Source organism: Nematolebias whitei, chromosome 16, assembly GCF_014905685.2.
Source record: "Nematolebias whitei isolate Nwh7 chromosome 16, NemWhi1, whole genome shotgun sequence".
NCBI lineage: Eukaryota > Metazoa > Chordata > Actinopteri > Cyprinodontiformes > Rivulidae > Nematolebias > Nematolebias whitei.
The window spans coordinates 17652714-17677507 of NC_056513.1; the positions used below are offsets into that span (position 1 = coordinate 17652714).

At 37.6% G+C, this 24794-nt stretch overlaps 3 protein-coding genes across 3 annotated transcripts in view; all 3 read right to left on the reverse strand.

Annotated features, from left to right (window-relative positions):
• xpa (xeroderma pigmentosum, complementation group A) overlaps positions 1–928 on the reverse strand; it is a 4875-nt gene extending 3947 nt beyond the window's left edge. The window contains exons 1-2 of the mRNA XM_037689744.1: positions 551–928; positions 366–471 (exon numbers count right to left, since the gene is read on the reverse strand). Of these exons, the coding sequence (XP_037545672.1) occupies positions 366–471; positions 551–833 (389 nt within the window). The 5' untranslated portion in view covers positions 834–928. The remainder of the gene's footprint in view (positions 1–365; positions 472–550) is intronic.
• tmod1 (tropomodulin 1) overlaps positions 1–24794 on the reverse strand; it is a 307955-nt gene that overhangs the window by 112080 nt on the left and 171081 nt on the right. The gene's annotated exons all lie outside the window — the stretch shown is intronic.
• slc24a2 (solute carrier family 24 member 2) overlaps positions 5844–24794 on the reverse strand; it is a 25107-nt gene continuing 6156 nt past the window's right edge. Inside the window, exons 2-9 of the mRNA XM_037689735.1 lie at positions 13329–13364; positions 12984–13095; positions 12714–12797; positions 11050–11129; positions 10730–10867; positions 8667–8756; positions 8313–8479; positions 5844–6210 (exon numbers count right to left, since the gene is read on the reverse strand). Of these exons, the coding sequence (XP_037545663.1) occupies positions 5961–6210; positions 8313–8479; positions 8667–8756; positions 10730–10867; positions 11050–11129; positions 12714–12797; positions 12984–13095; positions 13329–13364 (957 nt within the window). The 3' untranslated portion in view covers positions 5844–5960. The remainder of the gene's footprint in view (positions 6211–8312; positions 8480–8666; positions 8757–10729; positions 10868–11049; positions 11130–12713; positions 12798–12983; positions 13096–13328; positions 13365–24794) is intronic.

The window sequence follows — 24794 nt, forward strand, 5'->3', positions numbered from 1 at the left end:
CAATAAAGTCTAAATTGTACACAAAAAATTCCATGTGACATATTTAACACAATAAAACAAATACTAATCATCTGCTTGGTCACTTTAGCTCATTTTGTTATTTTGGATAAATATATTTTTGTTGTCCATTTTAAATCATATTTAAATAAAATTAAGCATGACAATTTATGGATATCTATTTCCAAATGCGGAATAAATTTACCAATTACGCCCAATGTGATACATAAGTCACATTTCAGATCTGTGCCAGTAGGTGGAGGTATTTAAAAAACAAATAAAAAAAAACTTCAGAAATGTGTTATAATTTATAACCCCCATCATTTTCATGAAAGTAGAAATGGGTCTGGGTTCTTCTGTGTCTGTACCTGCATTTGTCACACACCGACACGGCAAAGCTGTTGCTGAGGAACGAGTCCATGAAGGGTTTGTGGCAGTCTTCACACACCAGGTACTCTGCTTCAATCACCGGGGCTGACAGCAAAAACACACAACACAGCTGGTGTGGAGAGTTCAACACGCTCACGTTCAAGTGACAAACACCACAACACACCTGGCTGGTGCACCACCTTCTTCGCTTTCTGCTCATCCCCTCCGTCCTCCTCCTCCTCGATGAAGAACCCCGCACCGGAGTCGATAGTCTTGGAAACTGTAGCCGACGTTGCGCCTTCCAAGGCGGACAAAGGGCGGCTGGCTAGTCGGGCCTGCCGGAGCATCAGAGCCCGCTGACGGTTCCTCTCGATTTTAGCCCGCATCGCGGCAGAGAGCTCGGGTTTCGGGCTCGGTTCCGGCGCGGGAACGGCAGCGTCGGTTCCGCATGATTCGGACGAGTCCATGCTGCTCCGCCAAATATTACTGTGAATTCATTTATGGCAGATGAACCGTACAGAACGTCTAGGCTGTTCCGCCATGTATTGCTATTATTACTGTCCCCTGTGAGCTTCCGTTGTTCTGTCGATATTTGTATGTTAAATGCATTGCTGCCCCCTGGCGGCCGGAAGTGCGAAAATAGCTTCTTCTTTTTTTTTGCAAAACCACTTTCATTAAAATATGTTCTGCCCAACGCATTAGGTTAAAAATAGCTCATAATAGTTAACTGTCCAGATAATTCATGTTAAACATTATAATTTAGTTAATAACTTCTATACAGTCAGTGCTGGTTTATATTTTATCTTGAAGATGTAAATAAAGATTTAGGACAAAGGAGGTGAAGTTTAAACAGGCAGGTTTTTCTCTGTAACGTTTTTCCCTCATAACCTCAGAATTCACCTTCAAAATAAAATACAGATGAACCAACATGGACTGTATTCAAGTTATTAGCTAAATGGACATCTTTTTTTTTAAATTTTTTACATGAATTATATTTTTATCACTAAACTATTATGAACTATTTTTGAATTTTTGCGTTTGGCAGAACATAATATATTAAAGTCAACTGTGAAAAAAAGTTTAAACTTTGTAACTTTTCTATACAGGGCATTCTGTGTTGAGTTTACATGTTTTCTCCATGTATGTGTGGGTTTTCTCCTCCCACAGATAAAAAAAAACATGCATGTTAGGCTGATTGGTAACTCTAAATTGTCCCTAGGTGAGAGTGAGAGTGTGAATGGTTGTTTGTCTCGTTTGTCTCTATGTGTCCCTGTGATGGACTTGCGACCTGGGTGTCCTCTGCTTCTCGCACAGTGACTGGGCACCAATGACCCCGTGACCCAAAAAAGAAGACGAGGGTAAAAGATGGATGGATGAAACTTTCAAAACATGCATATAGTTCAATATTTTACTCTCTTAAGTATAAATCTCATTGGCTATCCTGACCGATTCCTTCAGTCATCTGTTCTTATGTTTTTATTCAGTCAAGAACAAAAGTAAGCATCACAAAAGCTACTGTGGTAGTGGGATGTATTTCTAGTAGCTCCATTTTTATTTTTTTTTTACATTTCTTTGAAACACCTGATGCTTATAGATAGATGCATGCTCTCTTAGCATCTATTATTCTTGTTTCACAGGAGTTAGATATCAGCACATTGCAGGGCACCTACCCTTGTTGCACTGGTTGGACTGTACTTGTATCAGAATGAATCAGGGACACTTGGTTTTATGATCAATTTATAGAACAACCTTTTAGAACCCCAGAGAAAGTGAATAGATTTTATAGTTCATTTACGGGAAAAAAACACTCCAAAATTACATAAAAGAACATTAAATAATGCGCTCATTCTTTTACAGGACAAATTCCAATCAACTAATCACATCTAAACATTATTTTTCACCAGTACCTCATCAAAGAACTGAAATCTAATTTGCAGCTGCTACATTTTCACAGGTCAAAGTGACTGAACTATCAGCTTGACACACATTGACATTTGTCTTTACGTTGTCCGTGTCCTCAGTTTTCACTGTAGACAAACGCAGATTAAAATTAAGAGCACATGAGCTCATGTGTCCATTTCTGGTTGTCCTCGGGTGTCCAGGTAATCCGTGTCCCATTGCGGTTTAATGGCAGTAAGCCATGCATATAGCACTCTAAGGAGCTTGTGTCAAAGTAAAGCTCCTCACTTACTGATTGATGACACTGCAAACCACTGGTGATGTAAGAAAGCTATAATTATGATTCTTTATATTTAAATTTCTGACATGTGACGCAGTGAATATGACATTTATTGTACTTCATTGCTGAAGTGATAAACAGCCCAAGTTTAGCAGCTTCATGGAAAACATGATTTGACGAGCAGGTTGTTTTAAATGTCACCGAAGCCTTTATGGTTCATGGGCTTTTTGAGGACAGACTCATGTCATGTCTGATTAAATGATCCCTGCAGTCCTAGCAGAGAGCAACACTTAACCACATAGGTCCCCCTCCCAGAGCTTTGTTCTAAAACTGTTTGATTTTTATTTTATGTATTTCATTATAACACTTTACAGAGATAAATTATGTTTTACAGTGTAGAACAGGATTCAAGTGGTACAATTGCGATTTCTTACATACATAACACATGAGGGCCTTTTTGTCTATTCTTATAAACAGTTTTAAATGCATTCAAACATTCTTTACATTCAAATAATCCAGAAAAACTAAGTGAAAATGAAAAGAAGAAGAATGAAGGAAAAAACCAAACAGAAATGATATAAAGAAGCTAAATCTGATCTGGAGTGTGAGGAAAGAAACGTGAAGTGTTCAATGAGCTGGAAGAAGTATTTTTCATTTCAGGTCATCATTTTTATAATTAAAAAAAATGTTCATAAATATAAACACCAGGAATCAAAGATACCTTTAGACATCAAGAACAGTTGGTGTCGTCTTTTTTAAAAATGATAATTTTATTTAAATTTGGGGAAAATAGTTGAAAATATAAAAAAAAAATGGTTTAGGTAAAATATTAATGTAGAATTTAAATTCTTGTTAATACAGAAAAACTAGAATCCAAAGGTTTAAAAAAAATGTCTATGTAAAATGAAAAAGCATCACAACGGTACATTAGACAAAACACTTTCAAATCCAGAGTTTAATAAAATAATAATAATAATTAATTAATTAAACAAAAACAACAAATGTTGAAAATGTTTTCCTCTTATTGTTTTAAGATCGTAGTGGAAAAAGAGACCATTTTAAAACCTGCATTGTGGGAAATTTAAAATAAGCTATAAGATATAACTGAGAAGCACTGACTGTCTTTGAAAACATTTCTCAGAGGATGTACAAATTATTCCAGAGATGCTTTTTCACTTTATTACAAACGGAAGAGGATTATAGGACCATGGGGGGGAAATAAAGCATTTTTCACTTAATTCTGACTTTAATCTCAGAAATCTGAGGAAAAAAACGAGAATTCAAGAAAAAATTATATATTTTTTATACTGTGCTCATATAATTCTCTTTCATAATTGCATGATTACATTTTTTATATATTCTGAAGTTCAGGGTGTTAAATGTTAACAGATTAAACTGTTGGAAAAGTTTCATGAGTATGAGGGAAGTTCAGAAGTAACTAAAGGTTTAACTACTGTATTTTTCAGACTATAAGTTGCATTTAAAATCCTTTAATTTTCTCAAAAATTGACACTGAGCCTTATGTATTGACCTCAAACCAATTTTATGTAGTTATTGTCTGTTCAGTGACTTCTGTTGTGACTTGGCGCTATATAAATAAACTGAATTAAATTAAATTTTTATTGGCAGTTTGGAAACTGTTGATAACTAATCAACAAATGCATAGAATCATCTTCTTAAATGAAAGAAAACAGCAAAAAAAGGTCATTTTTTTCAGTTACATATACTTTTATTGAATAATAAATAGCTCAACAATCTTCAAAATTTAACATTTTTCTTATAATTTTTGAAAAAAAAAAAAAGAGAAAACATCTACATAAGCACATCGTTTCAGCCTCCCACAAACAAATTCAGCTGTGAAACAAAAAGTTTGATTTGATCCCTGCTCACATGGACGGTAGACATTTATCTCATGACCAGAATTTTTTTGTAATAATAAAAGGGAGTTCATCAATAATTGCAGTCTTATACAAACAAGAAAAAAAAAATCAGAATATTCAGTACATGAGTTGTTTTATGTAAAAAAAAAAAAAAAAGCCAAAGAAAACCAGCGTTGACTGTTTACTGTTTAGCATCTAATGATAGGTTAAACAAGAAAAATGAACAGAGTGTTAGTTTTTTGGCCATCACTTATTGTCCAAGAACCAAAATCCAGGTGGGCAACATTTTTTTTCCAGAGGGACAAATCAAGGTATTTAAAGCAAACGAAGGGCCACATAGAGAAAAAATAAATAGATTTTCTTTAAGATAAACTGTAAAACTTATTTCAAGCTTTGTCTTGTTGTAGCAAAGTTAGCATGCTTGATAACAATGTCTCCTCAATACTCTAGGAATATAAGACATATTCTTTGTAAAGTGACTCTTGAGACAGTATGTGTAAAAAAAAAAAATAATAATAATAAAAAATAAAAAAAACATATACTTGCTTTTTGGAGTCTTTAAGATTCAGTCTAGATCTGGAACGACTTCAGGAAAAAGGTTTTGGCATTGCTTAATCCATAAGTTTTGATGTAAATGTCCAAGATGTTTAATTTAGACTTAAGCTTCATTGATAAAATGCAGGTTTTCACCAACTTATTTAAAAGTTGTTTTCTTTTCAATTAAAAATATTGAGGGCCGGATAAAGGTTGTCCAAGGGCCACTTTTGGCCCACGGGCCATATGTTGCCCACGTCTAAATTAGAGAATCGGATCAATAAATACACAAAAATCCTGAGGAATGTTACTATTTAGTATTGCACTATATTATGAATGGGATAAACAATAGTTGTTTCCTCCAAAATGTGTCCTTCAACATGTAACTGAGTCTGAAAACAGATTTTTAACAATGAACAGTTTCTGTCTATGACATTTCATCCTTACTTGGTTTAAATGAAAGTTTATAAATCAGCCACTATAATGTGTTGCCTTTGTGCTGTCATCCAGCTTTGGGATTTTAAACAACAAAAACACGTCCAGGCCAAGTTTACACTCCTAACTTCATCGCTTCCATGAGTGGCGGCCGTTCTCACGGCCTCAAACAGTCTCATAGTTAGAAAGAGAAAGTCTTCTGCAACGTCAGCTTCCGATCTGAGTTGCGTTCACTATCTTCCGGTTGTTTCAGCAGGTTTCAACCAGCCGTGGCAACAAACTGTAGCCACGTGGTACAAACGAAGTCTGCTCACTGCTTGGCCTAATGTAGTAAAAGTACACACCCGTGTGCCTCTGTCAAAAAGTTGTGACGCAACAGCTTGAACCTGCAAAAAGTCGATTTCCATCACAACGCCTGTTTAACTTATATCAACGTGTGTGTGTGTGTGTGTGTGTGTGTGTATACAGTACAGTATCTACTGTGTGCATGTGAGACAGACAACAGGCAGTTTAATATTGCACTCTTATAGTAAATCTGAGCTTCCAGTCGATCAGGAGTCCCTCCCTCAGATGGTGACAGGACACACGAGAATTCTGTCCTCCAGCATGACGCTGATGACCAGGAAGACGAAGTAGAGCAAGAACATGAGGAAGCCCAGAATCTTACTCATCTTCCACTTGCAAGCCGCGATGGACACAATGACGAAGATGAGCATGAGGAAGAGGAGGACGATGGCACAGAAGAGGCCGTTGCTGCTTACCTCCACAGCCTTAAAGTCGTGGATGATGTTGAAGATGAGCCACGGGAACGGCAGCCTGCAGAGAGACAACAGCTGGTTAGTTTGAACATTTATATTTGTATAAATATTTATCTTTTTTTTTAATTATTTTATAGTTGTGAGAACAAGAACACACACCCCTCCATGCTGCTGTGAATTATGGGTAAACGTCCTTTTTTATCTTATCAGTCCAAAGGACATTTTTGAATGTCCAGAGGACCAGATTGAACTTTTTTTTAGATTTTTCTACCTGGATTATTGAGCATGCATCAGGATATCCAAAGGACATTGTTTCTATGATCTTCTGGTTCATTCAGATGAAATTTTGTTCTTCAAATTGCAGCACTTTCAAACAAGCCATGTCTAATAAAAAAAAAAAAAAAGCTAAAATTTACTCTGTCTTTTGTATAGATTGAAATCATGTTTTTCTATTTCTTCCCGTAAGCGGCTTGTAACAAGTTTGTTTTTATCACAGCTGGATTACAGAGACACAATCTATAGATGTGCCTCCCCCACTTCCTTAAACTGGATCCCATTTATCATGCTGCGCTGAGGTATATTACAGGCTCACCTTTTAAAACTCACCATTGTACTTTATATGCACTTACTGGACTTACTTCACTCAATATTAGAAGGATGAAGCATTGGTATATTTTCATATACAAAGCTATTTTAGGAAAATTACCATCATACATCAACTCCAAGTTAATTTCACTCCAAAACACACACCGTCTCAGGGCTGGCTGCGGTTTAAGGTGCCCTTTGTGCGCAAGGAGTCAGCAAAGATGAGCTTGTCCTATTTTGGCCCATGGTCTTGGAATGATCTGCAGCTTAAGTTTAGGTTCGAGTCTTTTATATCTTTAACTAATTTTAAACAAAAAAATGTCTGCGGTTTTAGTCACATCTTGCACCTGTAATGTCTAAGTGTCTTAAATTGTGATTTATTTATTTTACTTGCATTGCATTTTATGTTTTACTAATGGATATTTTGTTGTAACTATTTTAATACTATTGTTACCGTTTTAAAGACTGTGTTGCTGTATTTGCATATTGTCCAGGACATCCTGGTAAAAGAGATTGATGATCTCAATGGATTTCCTCCTGGTAAAATAAAGTAATTAAAAAAAATTGTTCGGACTTTTGCTCATAATTGTTTTGTGGACTAAATTATGAATAATCTTTCTCGCTGTAGAATAATGAACTCCTAAGGCAGGAGTCTGCAACCTGTGGCTCTGGGGCCACATGCAGCTCTTTAGTCTCTCGTCTGTGGCCCTTTGTGGTTTTGACCAAAACTAACGTGATACTGTATTTAATTGTTTTTTTTTTCTTTATACCACAACAGAAAATGCGAGTTTTAGCTTTTGTTGTTGTGTTAGTTTTTGGTAAATTTGAGCGAAATATGATTACATTTACCTACTTAATTTATCCAACATCCAGGCTTATGTTCTCTCAAAAATTAAAAGAAAAAAATCATTAACTTGTTCAGCAAAAGGCCAAATTTTTCTGCTTACTTTAAATTTATGTTTTATTACTTCCAAGTGGTACAGTATACTTAATTTTAAGTCAGAAAAAAAGACTCACATAAGCCTGCAGAGAACATTTTTTCCCCTATTTTTGGTCAGAATCAATAAGGTGCACCTCATGGTTTTGTTCTTGGATCCCTTTGGTTTACAATTCATCAAAATATCAATAAATGTAACCATTTATTATACAGTATATTTTTAGTTTTATAATGTTACCCCAGCTGTCCAGAAAAGCCCTCCTCCAACGACCTCCAAGCGGCGGCCCATGGGCCACCAGTTGATAAGCAGGTTTTGCAGCTCCAGACACATTGTATTTATTGAGCCAAGTGGCAGAAGTGTCTCTTTTGATCAAAAAGGTTGCAGACCACTGTCCAAGGGGTTGACTAGACTGAGGTTATTGCTGATACCTTTCTGTCTTGGCATGGAGTTAACACGTGTGCTCAAGATCATTGAACTACTAAATCATAATAGTGAAATATTTTGTGTGTTTTTGTACACGATGTTAGATTTGAAATATGTTTTAGCCTTGATACCTAAAACCTTCAAACAGAAAGCTGGTTAAACTTTTCCTCCCATTAACTTTGTGTTCTTAAGTTTTGTTTACTGGTGGACTCACCCCACAGTGATATCAAAGATGTTAGAGCCCACTGAACTGGACACGGCCATGTCTCCGAGGCCTTTTCGTGCTACGATCACACTGGTGATCAGGTCAGGGATTGAGGTGCCAGCCGCTAATATGGTCAAACCCATGATCTCTTCTGTGATCCAGAAAGTCTCTCCAACCTGCAGAGAATCAAAATGCAAAATGTTTTTTTTTTTATTTCAAGCACAAAATTAACACTGATGCTCAGAATCAATAAGGTGCACCTCATGGTTTCATTCTTGGATCCCTTTGGTTTACAATTCATCCCAATATAATAAACAGCTATTCATCAGACTCAAACCTTGAGTGAGTGTGTCTATCACGCACCTGGTGAGCCCACCACACCATCAGGTAGGAGAAGAAAGCAATCCAACAAATGGACCCGAGGAAAGTGATGGGAAAGAATCTTTCAGAGGTCTGGAATGAAATAAGAAGATGACTCTGGTTAACACGGTCAACTCAAAGTTTCAGCTCAGGTAATAATCTCTCACATTACTATCAGTATGCTTGATCCATGATTCCATATACCCATATATTAGAAATATTTTCAAATTATTCAAACTCAGTATTTGTAAAATTTAAAAAAGCCCAACAAGCTCTTGTTGCATTAAAACTAAAATGTAACATAAATGTTTTTTTTGTAGAGTTCTATAGATGAAAGATTTTGAAACTAAGTGGTGGCTGAGAACTGGATAATTTTTAATAATCATTTAATTTTCTAATTTTTCAGGTTCTTGGTGTTCTAAATGTTTATTGTTATTATTGTTGTGGTTTTTGTTAGCTTGAAACTTCTTTTTCTTTCGGGTGTTCCCTTCTTCAGGGGTCGCCACAGCGCGTGAACTCACACAAAGACTTGATAAATGTTTTATGCCGGATGTCCTTCCTGACGCAACCACAGATCACCGAGCTACCACAGCCCTCACGAGTGGAGGAGAGATGCCATCTAGGGAGCCCAGGGGAGCAGATGGGTGCTTCGCCTTTCACGTTTTGATGTTAAAATCAGGGGGATTTGAACTGGGGACCTTACGATCACAGGCTTGTCTTCTTAACCTCTCTCCATTGAACAGTTTTGAAAGCTAATTTCCTCCTTATATCATCTTCTAAAATAAAACCTCTTCCTCGACCAGTTGCTGGCCATTTACTGTTACTATTTCTTTGTGCAAGCATTGGCTCCTCCCATCCAAACATTTTTTAAGCATGTTGTAAAAATCTTGATGGCATCAAATTTTGAATCAAAGGGTGAGATTCTGTCTCAAGTGGAGGAGTTCAAGTATCTCGGGGTTTTGTTCCTGAGTGAGGGAAGAATGGATCGTGAGATTTACAGACGGATTGGTGCAGCGGCTGCAGTATTGTGGACTCTGTGCCGGTCCGTTGTGGTGAAGAGGGAGCTGAGCTGTAAGACATAGCTCTCTGTTTAATTTCCAGTCTACTTCCCTACCCTCATCTGATCATGAGCTCTGGGTAGTGACCGAAAGAATGAGACTGAGGATACTGATGGTTGAAATGAGTTTCCTCTGCAGGGTGGCTGGACTCTCCCTTAGAAATAGGGTGAGAAGTTCAGTTATCCGAGAGAAACTCGGAGTAGAGCCGCTGCTCCTCCACATCGAGAGGAAACTGTTGAGATGGTTCAGGCATCTGCTAAGGATGCTTCCTGGGCACCTCCCTAGAGAGGTGCTTTGGACATGTCCGACTGGCAGGAGACCCTGGGGAAGACCCAAGACATACTGGGGAGACTAGTTGGCCTGAGAACACCTTGGAGTCCTCCTAGTAGATCTAGAAGAGGTGGCTGTGGAAAGAGATGTCTGTGCCTCCCTGCTCAAGATGCTGCCCCCGTGACCCGGCTTTGGAATAAGTGGAAGATAATGGACGGATGGAAGGATGGATGGATGGATGGATGGACGGACGAACGAACGGATGGATGGATGGTATCAAATTTTCAATGAATTTATAAATGTTTTTGTTTTCTTTGGGAATCAGCTCTTTCCATGTTGTATTTATGTTACAGTCCAGAAAAGTTTGGATGTACAATTTGAAACTGGTGCATTTCTTTATCATGTGTTTATTACATTTTACTCAGACTCAGCTACTTGGAAAAAAAAACTGCTGCGTAATATTCAGTCACCATATTAATTGTGCTGTTTCTAACACAAGTTTAAACTCAGTAAAAACAAAGCTGTAATTTCCACGTATTTACCTGGCCTCATGTTTTTTTACGGTATGAAGTCTTTACACCAATAATATTCATTGTAAAAGAAGCAGCAAAACCCGTCTATTTAAACTGAGCGTATTTAAAAACACGATAAAGTGTAATATTTTAAAACATTACTATGCAGTACACTGGTGTACTGCAGTATTTGTGTTCAGCAGTAGTTTTATCTGAGCATGTTCACCTCTCTCCTGACGTCAGGCAGCGTCAGCCACAGGGGGAGGACGATGGGGAGGATGACAAGGTAGGTGAGCCGTTTCCTGAGGGAGTCGGGCCAGGCAAGGCTCAGGGGCTGGTCTTCATCCTCCTCTTCCTTGACCTCCTGAGAACACGTGAATCAGAGGAAGGTTTATACTTTACCTGTGCTGACAATATTTTAAAAACATCAAACCTTGGTATATTTCATTTTGCTTTTAGTTATCAGGTAAATCAGCTCATGAAATGTGTCTGATTTAAAGTTTCTGAAGCTTCTTGATGAAGGAAGGATGGACGTAAAAGACACACCTGCTCCCCTCCTGCGACACCGTTCATCGGCGGCGTGACCTCCACTTCAACCTTTGAAATTTTGGGAATTTTCTTTTCAACTTCAAAAGACAAAAGGGATAAAAACAATGCCTGGGGTTATAAAAAAAAAAAAAAAAAACATAAAAAAAGAAATACAATTCCTTACTTTTGTAACCTCATCAAAAGGAATAGCTTTCAGGCAACGTAAAGCCTTATGAGGTGATCATCTAAAACAAAGGTGGGCAATATTTTTTTTTTCCAAAGGGCCACCTAGAGAATTGGAAAATAAATTTTCTTTGTGACAGATAATTAAACCTTTTTCAGGCTTTGTCTTATTGTAGCATAGTTAGTATGCTTTATCACACATCTTTCCAAAATCCTTTAGGAATATAAGAAATATTCTGTCAACTGGCTCTTGTGACATTATTACATGTTAGCTTAACATGTTATACATGTTAGTGGAACTATGCAAAAAAATATATATTGGTGTTTCTAAAACTTTAAGGTTCAGTCTCGTTCTGGAAACACAATGACTTAAATTTTTTTTTTAAGTTTTGCGTAAGATGTTTAGTTTAAATTTCCTTAAGTCTCATTGATAAATTGCTGCTTTAAAAAAATCTTTATTTACAAAGTTGTTTTTTTTAACTAGGGATATTGGGGGGCCTGATGGAGATTGTCCAAGGGCCGCTTTTGGCCCTCGGGCCTTAAGTTGCCCACGTCTGATCTAAAATCAGTCTGTTTGTTGATAGAACAGTGTGAAATCAGTTCATGTAAATCACATGAATGTTGCTAATAGAACATTTTTGTGCAGCCATGTTTGTTTTTTTTGTTTGTCAAAATGCTTTAAAAACTTTTAAATTTAAATCAATTATTAAGTAAGCACAAAATAACTTAAAAATACAGGAAATTGAAAAAAATGTGCTGATCAACACAAAACTGAAAGAAAATACCAAACTGAACTCTTTATGAATTGACACATTGGTGTACTATTAATCAGTAATTTATCACCAATCACGCCTTAATGATACATTTTAAAGGTAAATGGGTTATTCTTTGGTTTTCTTCAGACCGGAGAGTGAGACGTCCTCGTGGGTGTAACGGTTGTGTCCTGTATAGTTCTAGATCTGGTCACATCTGTTCAAATGAACGCTCTGTGACAATCTGAGGTTCTACAGATTCTGCTGCTTGGATCGATCTCAGAAGGCTCTGCTCGACATTTATTTTGTAAAAAATCGTTAGAAACCAACAACTTCCTGTCTTCAAAATTTCATGTTCAATAATCCAGGTAAAAAAAAAAATTCAACAAAGTTCAATCAGGTCATCTGGACGGTTTCTTTTTCTTTTCTTTTTTTGTGTGTGGTTGTTGTGGTTTTGTTTTGAACCACTTTAGCAATGGCTGCCTCAGATGAGTCAACGGGGGAGAGGGCGGGCCCCAAAAACCATCTTATCTCCAGTAAACTGGTTGCTCCACTATGGGACTGTGCTGCTACTGAGTTTGTTTGTGGCTCCTCAGACTGATGAAGTCCTTTGGATGAAGGACGAAACATCTCAACAACAACAACAACAACAAAAAAAAGGAAATCGTCCAGATGACCTGACTGAACTTTGTTGGAACTTCCTGTCTTCCTTATTGTTCTTGCCACAACATTGTCACAGGTACACACCTACACCATTGGCACTGGCTGCATCTTCTTTACACTTCTTCTTGGCCATTTTGTGAAGAATTGACGCCTTCTCTTTGAATCGTCCTGCAACAGAAGAGTTGATTCAGATTTGATAACGAGGCATGAGAGGCAAAGCAGTAAAATCAGGATGAAGGGGAGGGCAGGAGGGAAAGGCAAATCAAGTGAAACTGCATAAATGGTGACTTTAAATCGCTGACAATTTCAAGATGAGAGAATGTGTGATGGGTGTGTATCCTGGGGCTGACGTACCTTCATTACTGAGGGGGTCCAGTGTGTGAATCATGAGCTGGAAGATGCTGTTTCTCATCAGAGAGTTGTGTAGAGAAGCACAGCTGCCTTCCCTCTGCAGCCTCGGTTTGGCCTGTGGAATAACAAACCAAAAAATGTTAAAATAGTCACATACGGTGCATCTAAATCAATGCATCTAGCCTTGTTTTCTTGTGTTTTCACACATTTGCTCTTTTTGCATTTAATAAAACCAGTAGATTGTTGTCTAACCTATCTGGTTAGTGCAGCAAAAAGACATCTGCAGCACATGTAGGTATCTCAACAACACAGAGACATCTATATTCAGAGACGTACAAAACAACTCACTGTCAGTTTGGTCTCGTCATCTCCTGGGGTGGTTACCTTTAGAAATGATACAATGAAAATAAATATTAAGACACAAACCAATATACAGTTACTTCTTCCCTTCAGTTCTCTCTTTATATCTGTGTGTGTGTTAGCAGATTAAATAATGAATTAATTATAGGTTCTAAACATTACCAGGTCAACATGTGAGTAATTAACTACTTTCCAGATTTATTTAAGATGTCTGGTTTTAACTACCTTCTTCATCAAAAATGGACAAAAATCAACAAGAACAGATGAAGCAACGTGGTTGAGTACAACATATTTACACCTTAATAATACCAGTGGTAATGTCAGTGGTCAAAGAGAGAGAGAGAAGAAGGAGGCTGTAGATTTTAGAGACACAAATCTGTTTATAAATAGCTTTTCTGGGTCAATGTCAAACTTTCCCCTTTGAGTACAAAAAGGTCAAGGTAGCAGTGATCAAGCAACAAAACAAAGTTAAATGTGAACAACTTGTCCAAAAACTTATTATAGCTTCCAGTTTTTGTAGTTTTTGAAATAAATAAATAAATAAATAAATAAATAAATACAAATATTTCAGTTCTTTTACATAAAGTTTTGGGCGGGACACTTGGTAGAGCTGTTGTGTCTCAGCAAGAAGATCTCCAGGTTTAATTTCAACGGGGGGCTTTCTGGGTGGAGTTTGCACGTTCTCTCCGTGCATGCATGGGTTTTCTCCAGGTACTCCCGTTTTCTCCCACAGACCAAAAACATGCATGTTAGGCTGATTGGTAACTCTGAATTGTCCCTAGGTGTGAGTGAGAGAGTGAATGGTTGTTCATTTCATTTGTCTATGTGTCCCTGGGATGGACTGGAGACCTGTCCAGGGTGTACCCTGCCTCTCACACAGTGATTGCTGGACATGGGCACCAGTGACCCCCGTGGCCCAAAAAGGAAGAAGTGGGTAAAGATAATGGTGGATGGATGGATGGATGGATGGATGATAAATGGATGAATGGATAAATAGATGGATGGATAAATAGATGGATGGACGGATGGTGATTGGATGGATGGATGGATGGATGATGGATGGGTGGATGGGTGGATGGATGGATGGATGGATGATGGATGGTACATAGATGGATGGATGGTGGTTGTATGTATGTAAGTATGCATGGATGTTTGGATTTGTGGATGGATGGATGGATGGACGGTGGATGATGGATGGATGGATGGATAGATGGATGATGGATGGATGGATAGATGGTGGTGGTTGGATGGATGTATGGATGGATGGATGAGCATAAGATTGGATACAATGGCTAATGTTGGACCTCTCCGTTTTGTTACCCAATAAGAAACAGTTTCACTGAGATGAAAAATGTAAACTATAAAATAAAACAACAAATTGTAAGTGAACCTAATTTATTTTGTTTTGTGTTGTCAACTTTATTTTGTTACATTATATACATCACTGGAATTTAAACCAGCATCAAACAAAACAAAAAAAGTTATACTGCAAGGAAATCATGGCTTATATTTAGGGAAAAAAAACAGCAAATGTGTCTATTTTAACAGATGTTATTGACGGGTGGATGTAATCATGATTTTATTTTGAAGCTCCTTAAAGTTCTTCAAAAACTCTGAGTAACACATCTAGAAGGAAGTTTTGAGTTTAAACCTCTGAAGTCTCACAAAGTAAAGTTTGATAATACATATTAGATTGGTTTTGCATAATTTTCTCATGCATTGAAGAATATCAGTATGTGTTGGATGAATTTACTGCATGATGCATTGAGCATGTATCAGGATAATTTGCTGCATAATTTCAGCATGACACGTTTGAGGACGCATGTTTAAACTGGCTTCCTGAATCTCTCATCGCTCCGGCCAACACAACTAAAGCCACTGACATTTATCAACTGCTGACGTAATGGTGAAGGTTATCTATATAGACATACAACTACAATGTTATCTAAGCTCTCAGAAATTGGTTTCTCAGATCACACTATTGGTTGGTTCTCTAATTATCTCTCAGATTGGAGGCAATGTGCTCAAAATAATGGTACTTCTTCCAGCTATCTGTCAACACTGGTGTACCACAAGGTTCAGTCTTAGGATCTACCCTCTTCACAATCTCCATCAGTAATGTAGGTCATGTAATGTAGGCGTCAGGAAAATAACCTCTCTCTAAATGTCAGCAAAACAAAGGAAATGACCGTGGACTTCAGGAAACAGCTTGGAGGTCAGCACCCCACCATCACCAAAAGCAATGCTGAGGTGGAGCAAGTCAGCAGCTCCAAGTTCCTCGGTGTTCACATTACCGAGGATCTGTCCTGGACTTTACATACAGAGACTGTGATTGAGAAAGCCTGACAAAGACTCTAAGCAGACTAAAGAAGTTTGGTATGAACACCAGCATCCTCACCAACTTTTATAGGTGCACCATTGAGAGCCTGCTGACAAGCTGTATCACAGGGTGGTATGAGAACTGCACCAGTCAGAGCCAGAAAACACTACAGAGGGTGGTGTAAACAACAGAGGACATCACTGGTAGCAGTCTCCACACCATCCAGGACATCTACCACAGTTGATGTCTGCATAAAGCACGCAGCATCATTAAGGACCACACCCACCCAGCACAAGGACTCTTCCGTCTACTATCCTCAGTCAGACGATACAGGAGTCTTTCATCACATGCAAAAAGACTAAAGGACAGCTATTATCCACAAGCTGTGAGATTACTGAACTCTTGATAAATAACACTGAACAACCGGCAATAACATTGCACCAAGCCACATCTGTAACAACTGATGTGCTTATTGTTTATTGCTGCTGCACTATGTGGCTGTATCTAGACTGATACTAGGCTGTATCATGAATGATACAGTATCTATGTATCTACCTTACTATCATAATTCAATCTCAATGTCCCTACATTTCACACAATCTGTGTACTATATGTTAATTATGTGCACTATACTATACATTATACAGTACATCATGTGCATTTTAGCTTATATTATTACCTTGAAATACTTACTCATTCAAATGCATCTTTCTTGCAACCATTCTACCATTTTGATGCTTACTATCACTCTTTAGGACGTTGAAAATATCATAGTTACCTTTTCACTTTTTGGTACTTTATTTTTGTACCCTTATTGCATGCTTTTAGTATTTCTTGTTTGTTTGTTCTTTGATATTTTTAGCAGATCAAATCTGTTCTTCACATTCTAAGCATTTCATCGTACTGTGAACCTTGCATATGACAAGTAAACACAACTTGTACTCGGTCAGATCATTTCTGATGCGTCCTTGCATTTGTATGCTGACGACACAGTAGTTTATTATCGAGCTAAAACGGTCGCTAAGGTTTTCCAGCTTTTAGTCTGCTTTCGACATCGTCCAGTCAGATTTGTTCCATCTCAAACTGGTGCTAAAAGCTGATAAAACCAAAGGGATGTTGTTTTCAAACAGGAAGTCGGTCCCAGCAGTTCTTCCTTCTATTTAATCTTCGAATGGTGTTTCTATTGAGTTTGTCAATTCTTATAAATATTTGGGTATTTTGATCGATTCACATCTCTCTGTTAAGACTCATGTCGAAAACTTAGTAAAGAAGTTGAAAGTGAAACTGGGTTTCTTTTTCAGAAATAGATCCTGTCTAACTCTGAATGTTAAGAAACACCTTGTAACTGCTACTTTCCTTCCCTCCATTGATTACGGTGACATCATTTACATGAACGCTCCTACAAGCACCCTGCAGATGTTGGACACTGTCTATCATGAATGACAACCTCAGCTGGAGCAACAACACCACCAGCCTGATCAAGAAAGCTCATCAGAGACTCTACTTCCTCAGACGGCTGAGGCGAGCTGGTCTGGGAAGCTCAGTCCTCACCTCCTTCTACAGGTGTGCAGTGGAGAGCATCCTGTGCTCGAGCATCAATGTGTGGCATGGAGGCTGCACAGCTGCAGAAAGAAAAGCTTTGCAGAGAGTGGTGAAGGCTGCACAGAAATCTGTCGGAATCAGCCTCCCCACCATCACAGACATCTACACCTCCAGATGCAGGAAGAGGGCCACCTGCATCATGAAGGACCCCACCCACCCAGCACACACACTTTTTGCCCCACTCCCCTCAGGAAGGAGGTTAAGGAGCATTAAGTGTAGAACCACTAGACTGAGGAACAGCTTCTACCCTGAGGCTGTTAGACTCATGAATCTCTAACTAGAATAATCACTGTGAAAAACCATATCATGTTGCTGCTGATCTGTTTCATGTTGCTGCTGATCTGTTTCAATGTTGCTGCTGATCTGTTTCAATGTTGGTGTGTTCATGCGTGCACATCTGTTCACGGACTCATGTTCATGTTTGTGCTGATGTTCAATGTTTTATGTTATTAGTGCTTAGTGTATATTTAGTTGATGTTTTTCTTAGTTCATATCTTAGATGTTATTACTGTTTTTCTTATACATTTTATTGTTGGATGTAACTGGGACCCTGTGTACATAATTTCGCTCCACCACATGTACCACATGAGGTGCGAATGACAATAAAGAAACTCTGACTCTGACTCTGACTCTGATCATGGTGCACTAAGATTCATAACTGGCTGTAACTATCGTACCCACCACTGTTCCCTGTATTCACTGGTTAACTGGTCATCATTATCTTCACGCAGACTCTCTCATTGGTACATTTTCATCTTTAAATCACTTCTTGGTCTGTTGCCTTCATACATCTCCTCCTACATGTCTCTGCGTGAGTGCAGCTACAGCGTGCGCTCTCAGGACATTATTACCTGCAGTGTTCCCTCAGTGCGGACTGAACTAAGCAAACGGGCCTTCTCCTACTCTGCTCCTGTTTCATGGAATATCTTATAAAAAAATGTGAAGCTCTCGACCTTAGGAACTTTAAACATCTAAGTTCATGGCAAAAACCAACACAGACATGTTCCTGTTTTTAGTATCTTAAATCGCTTTACAATGTAGCTTTTTTATTTCATTCTTATATTTTCCTTCTATTTACTTTTCATTTTATTTTATTTTTATATGATTGTTGTTGTGTGTCCTTTGTTTAAAGCAGCTTTCTCTTGTAAATGCGTCCTCGAGGATCAATGAGACTAAGCTGAATAAATAAAGGTTGAATGAAGAAAAAGTGGCATAAAATGCACAAATTACAAAATAAATAAAGAGAGGTCTTATGTTAACCTGGCTTAAACGCATCAGTGAAAACTTATTTTGTGTTCTGATCAATTTGATTTTTTCTGGAAGAAGAGGATGCTCTGACCTCTGGATCAAAGACAAAATTAACCTTAGTGACTTTATTGCTGTAATAAGCAGGTTTTGTGAAGGGTTGAGGTTGCACTGGATTTCTGGGATGGCAACTTAAATACAAACAAACAGCAAAGTCTTTGAGCAACGTACTGCATTTTGCCTTCAAGTCAAAGATGTCCCAAAAAAATATGCATGTTTCATTTTATTTTTGAACAAAACAATGCAAAAGATAAAGTTTCCTACATTTCAAAGGCACATCTGCAGAAGAAGAGAGTCTGGGTGCTGAACAGGCCTGCCTGCAGTTCTGATCTGTCTACAACATGGACCATTTGTATGAGAAATATTAACTAAATAGTTGAGTTTATCACAAGAACTGGAAAATATATGTGAATTTATTCTATCTGCATCAAAATACAATTCAAAACAACTCTCTATACCGTTCAACTTTTTTCTAATTTAGCTTAAAGCCCTATTTGGAGAAGGAAATACAGTATTTGGAGGAAATACTTCAGGGAATAATATTAATGTTTGGTTGTTTCACACTCTCACAGGACTTCCCTGCAGATTAAAATTCACCCAAAGAAAAATACAACTTGTTTTGACACTACTCTGCACCAACAAATCATAATTTGAAATGTTGAACTCTCCTAATGTTAAAAATTGGAAGTTTTATACAAAATTAACTCTCCACAATGAAAATATTAACCTAAAAATGAAAATAATGACCAAAGTTACGACCCTCTTATCTGAGTTTAATAAAAGATAAACTTGGAATACATTTATGTGAAGTTTGAAATAAAATATATTTTATTAATATAAGGATTTAAACTTGCTTAATAATAACAACAACAAAAGACTGAACTAATGTTGTTAAGGGGATCAGACTTTGAAAATGAGCCTTATAATATTTATAGACCTATTTTTGTCCATTTTAAATAGTAAATTTTAGCAGTAAAACTATTTATTGACCCAAAACTTTGAACAAGTCATTTAACATTTTATTAAATGGACAGATAGTTGTAATCCCTTGTGTGTTAGATCTTCATCGTCTGCAGCTGGACCAAAATACTTCTGATAAACGGAAACAAGAAAATGTGAGTAGTGAGAGATCTGCTTCCTGTTTGCTGCAGGAATATTTTTTAACATTTTAATGGTGGTTTTTAGGGTAAGCAATAATCCTGTTTTATCTTTATATCACGCTTCATCTGGAACATGGAGGTCAAACAACCAGAAGTTCCATAATCACACAGGTGAAGGTGATTGGCTCCATGCAGTCGTTCCTTCTTTATTAGACTAATTTAATTTATTCACGTGAGCTCCGTCAAGAACAGAGCTGAGGTAGTGGCACAAATTCAGCCACCGCATACTTTAAAAGTGTAACTGCCAAAGTTAAAAGTGCTGACCTGGGTTCAGCAGATTTACACCAGACTTCCCACTCATCCCAATTACCATCATGCCACTGAGGCATCAGAGCAACTTTCCCTCTGTGTGCTTCTCTTTGCCCCCCCCCCCCCCCCCTCCCACCCCACCTGACTGCCGAGCTGTCAGACTTATCCAGGATTAATCCGCAGGATTGCCACTTTTAGACTTCTGGTTTTCAGGCCTGCATGCGTGTGAATTTCTGCAGCGACCCTCCATGGCCTTGTCGCCGTCAAACAACCCCCCCCCACCCCAGCTGTCAGCAAATCATCTTCTCCATCACAAACTAATTTACAGTTTAGCTGATTTTATCCGATGCTTCAGGCGTCCCTGATCAAATGCTCGTTTCAAGAGATTACAGTAGATTACAGTTTGTGGCACAAACACAAAAGTGAAACATCCGTTAGCACTTTTTGATTCTGAATATTGAACTTTTTTTTTTTTTTTTTTGAGCATGCGCTTAATTAAAAGACATGAATGTAACATTCTTTTTTCATGCGGGTTCTTTATGTAAAACTCTTCCTGTTTTAACACAAACCACAACCCTCATTTTGGGCAAATAAAATCAAAATGTTTAAAGAGGAATTTGTCGCTCCGCAACGAGCTGGAATGTGTTTGCTGTCGTCACCACAGGTAAGCAGTTGATCAGGGGATCAGAGAGGATTGCTGACGTTACTGCCATCAGAGAGCAAACCTGCAGATCTCCTCATCTCCTTCCTGTACGTGCACACGCACTGAAGGCATCACAGCATACAAGTAACATAAAGCAACATAAAAGAAGAAGGAGAAAATATGCTTGAGTGCAGAACATCATGCAGTCTGTGGATCTGATGACTCCTCCTCCCCCAAGGAGCATCTGGCTATTATTAGTGGCTCTAATGGGCTTGGAGCGAATTAACCTGGGGGATTATTCAGCAGCTACTGACACATGAGGCCAAGGCAACTGGACATCAAGTGCCGGACGACAGAAGGAGAAAAGCTGCTCTTGGAGCCGAGAGGAGACAGGTCGAAGAACAAATGATTCCCAGAGAGGACGCAGAAGTCAAACACGACTCTGACTCTCACAAAGGATAATTGTTTTATTAAAGATAAATTAGAAATGAAAAACATTGGATTTATCTCAAATTAATGATGATTTTAACACTTTAAAGCAATAAAAGGGATATTTTTAATGGGAATCTGTGAAAAGGTTACAAGTAATTAATAGGTTTATTGTTATAATTGACCTCATTTTAGAGAAATTGAGTTTAAATCTGACCGAAATGAGGCGCACTTCATTCAGAGACAATACCAAAGAGGATTTACCATCAAAACCATTCCAGTCTCAAAACACTTATTATGGTTTAAGCCATGAATTTTGCATTGCACAGTTATTTGTATATAATTAATTGAAGAAAAAAAAAAACAATAACCAGAAAACCTTTGATGCAGCTGAGGTTCTTCAAGCAGGAATATTAGAACATTTCTGCTAGATTAAATGTGTAATGTAAGACTCATGAACATATAAAGAATAATAATAATAAAGAATTGTAATAAGTTGTTATTTTAGATGACAACAATCCAATTTGGTCCTGGCCCTGCTCAGACATGCCATTATAGCTCATAAACTCCATTTATCCAAATTATTTTTTAAACCAACAACAAAATATGTAATCTGCACAAAACAAATCTGTTAAAACATCTTAACTGTCCCTTTAAGCTTAAAGAGTTTTCATGCAGCTGCTTTTTAGACTTACATGAACCTGCTGCCACAGCAATAAAACCAACACAAAAGACATGTTTGTTGTTGTTTATGTTGTTTTTATGTGTTTCAACCCTTTATGAATGTCTCAAACTTCATGTTCAGGTCTTTTAAACATGGTTAACTTAAAGCACAACTAACATTTCTGGAGATTTTATACAGATTATCTGCTGTGCATGAACAAAAGTCTCAAGAATTGAAGAATGATTGTCAGTTTTGCAGCAGTTTACAAACAATGCAGAAAAATAAAAACTCAGTTTTGTATATTTGCTTGGGATATTTCCAAGAAGCCATTCTTTCTTTTTTCTTTTCTTTTCTTTTTTTTTGCTGTGACTATGTTTATAAAAGTCTTACGTATAATCATAGCACGAGTGCCTTAATGAGCTCTCCAGGCTAATCTCCAGATTAAAATCTTCCCTCATCCACGCCTGGTTACATGAAGTGATTAATTTACTCGCCGCGACAAGAGCGTGTCATAAAGTTATCAACCTGTCCGTATTACACAAATGAAGGAAAAGCAATATGAAGAAAACAACTAGTCATTTATAGTTTAAAGCTGATAATAATAATAATAATAATAAATTAAAATGGATTTCATGCTATGATTTTTTTGCTTTTAGAATTAAAAACAAGAAGAAAAAATCAAACACCAAACTTCGTGGAGATTTTGTAGAAGTTTGTAATCCATGTAATCCCAAATCCTTGGAGGATCTGCATTCTTAAAACGAAAGAGCTAAAAGTTTGAAATTACACTTTTCTCCGAGTTTATTAATTTGTTTATTGTTCCAGAACTCAGACAAGAAGAAAAGATGGAGGTTTTACATGCTCCTGTGAGACATTAGCCATTAAAACGGTTTTAACAACAGAAAATAAACAAATATACCCGTAGACTCATCAAAAATCACACACTGGATTCAGATATGACGTATATATTTAAACCTGCAAAATTATTGTCTATTTAAAATGTTTATTTTTACATAACCTATGTTTCTTCAGTCTCATAAATATTGTTATTATTTTATCTTGAACTACTATGATCACTCAGATAGAGCCTGACCTAAAATGCCTTTTTTTCACAATTTATCCCATATTTTCACAGTCTCCCCCCCCCCCCCCCCTTATAACCTTTTCAGGCATTCGTTAATATCGGTGATGCTGATATTTATTTTCCTGTGCAGAAGTTTGTGTTTAGCTATTTAAGCAAGATTAATAAGGAGAGGTGTAGCATGAACAACAAAAAGGAAAACTATAAGAAACGTGGGGCGCAGGGACATTTTCAGCTCTTTTGTGATGGACAGCAATGAACTTAATAGAAGATGCCTTTTGTAAAGTGTGCACCTGAAAACAATTGTCCATGTTACACCTCTCCATAAAGTTTTGTCGTTTAATTCTGCAGACCAACAAATTGCCGACAATGTTTACACCGCTCGATTCTTATTGCCTATGTCGCTGCACTTTTCAGCTTGATTGATCATTTTCTCGAAAATGTTGCATTGCAAAACTCCAGGTTTGCATATTTACATATATATAAAACGAATAAACATTAGTTAGTTGAGAATTTTTACCGTAAATTTCTCCAGAGTCTTAATCCTCTTTAATGGAGGACATGGACTGAGAACTGTTACATCACTCCTGTCCTGAGAGCCTAACTGGTCTGAACAAGGTCACTAAAATAAGGGACTGAAGATTAGGTCTGTACAGAAGCGTGAACGGAGCTCGGACGTTTCTGCAAGGCCTTGTTGAAAGTCAAAGTAAAAAGCTATGGTCATTAATAAAATAATCAATTTAAAGATATGAAGCTGTCTGACGGACTCCAGGTTTAACGCCTCCACATATTCCCAGAGGAGCAGCATTTATTCGTGGGATTAGACGTCATCATCTGTTTGTTTCTTTTCTTTTTGTGTCGTCTTTCAATAAAAAAAAGTAGACATACAGTATTGAGCAAATGTTTGAAACCATCTGTCATTCCTTTATACGCTGTTTCTCATGAGCCAGATCTTCTTGTGATCTTTTAAAGTGATCTCAATCATTTTTAGGGGAGGCGGGTTGGATACGTTTTTATCCAATTTCAGCTGGCCGTGACAACTTATTCACAAAAATAAGAAAACTGGGATGAATTAAAAAGTGTCAAGCCACAAAACAAGTTTCAACAGCAGCTTAAAATGATTTCTAATGCACATCTTGGAGAAATTATAAAAATCTAGTGAATACTGGGCACAGGATCTGGAAAGTGCATCATTTACTGCATAACACGTTTTCAGTCTCTATGAATCACCTTGTTGGTGATAAAATGTTTCATATTATGTGTCAGACTGTTTTGTCTTGGTGTAAAAACTGTGTAGTCTCTAGATTCAACCAAAGAATAACACTGGTTCTTTCTTTTGTAATAGGATCTTTGCTGATGCCATAAAATTCAGAGTTAAGTGGCCTAACAATAAAACAATGCAAAGAAAAATACAAAAAAGAAAAAGAAAATATGATCAGGTGTATGACTGAATGTTTTTGTTTTTTTAAGATTACAACATCTAAAGAGAAGCATGAAAAATTAGATCAATTGATGATGAGTCTTCATGAACGAGAAATATAAAAACACGAGGATTGAATCAAGACTTGTGCACAGAGCTGCAAATGTATGCATTTAAAAAGTGCTTCAGTGTAAATAAACTCATTATTAATGTTTACATTGGTAATTATAAGTCGGTCTTGCAATAATTGAACCATCCATCCATCCATTTTCTTTACCCGCTTGTTCCATTTTTGGGTCACGGGGGTCGCTGGTGCCCATGTCCAGCAATCACTGTGCGAGGGGCGGGGTACACCCTGGACGGGTCGCAAGTCCATCACAGGGCCACATAGAGACAAACGAGACAAACAACCATTCACTCTCTCACTCACACCTAGGGACAATTTTAGAGTTACCAATTAGCCTAACATGCATGTTTTTGGACTGTGGGAGGAAACCGGAGTACCCGGAGAAAACCCACGCATGCACAGAGAGAACATGCAAACTCCACCCAGAAAGGCCCCTGGACCGGGGTTTGAACCA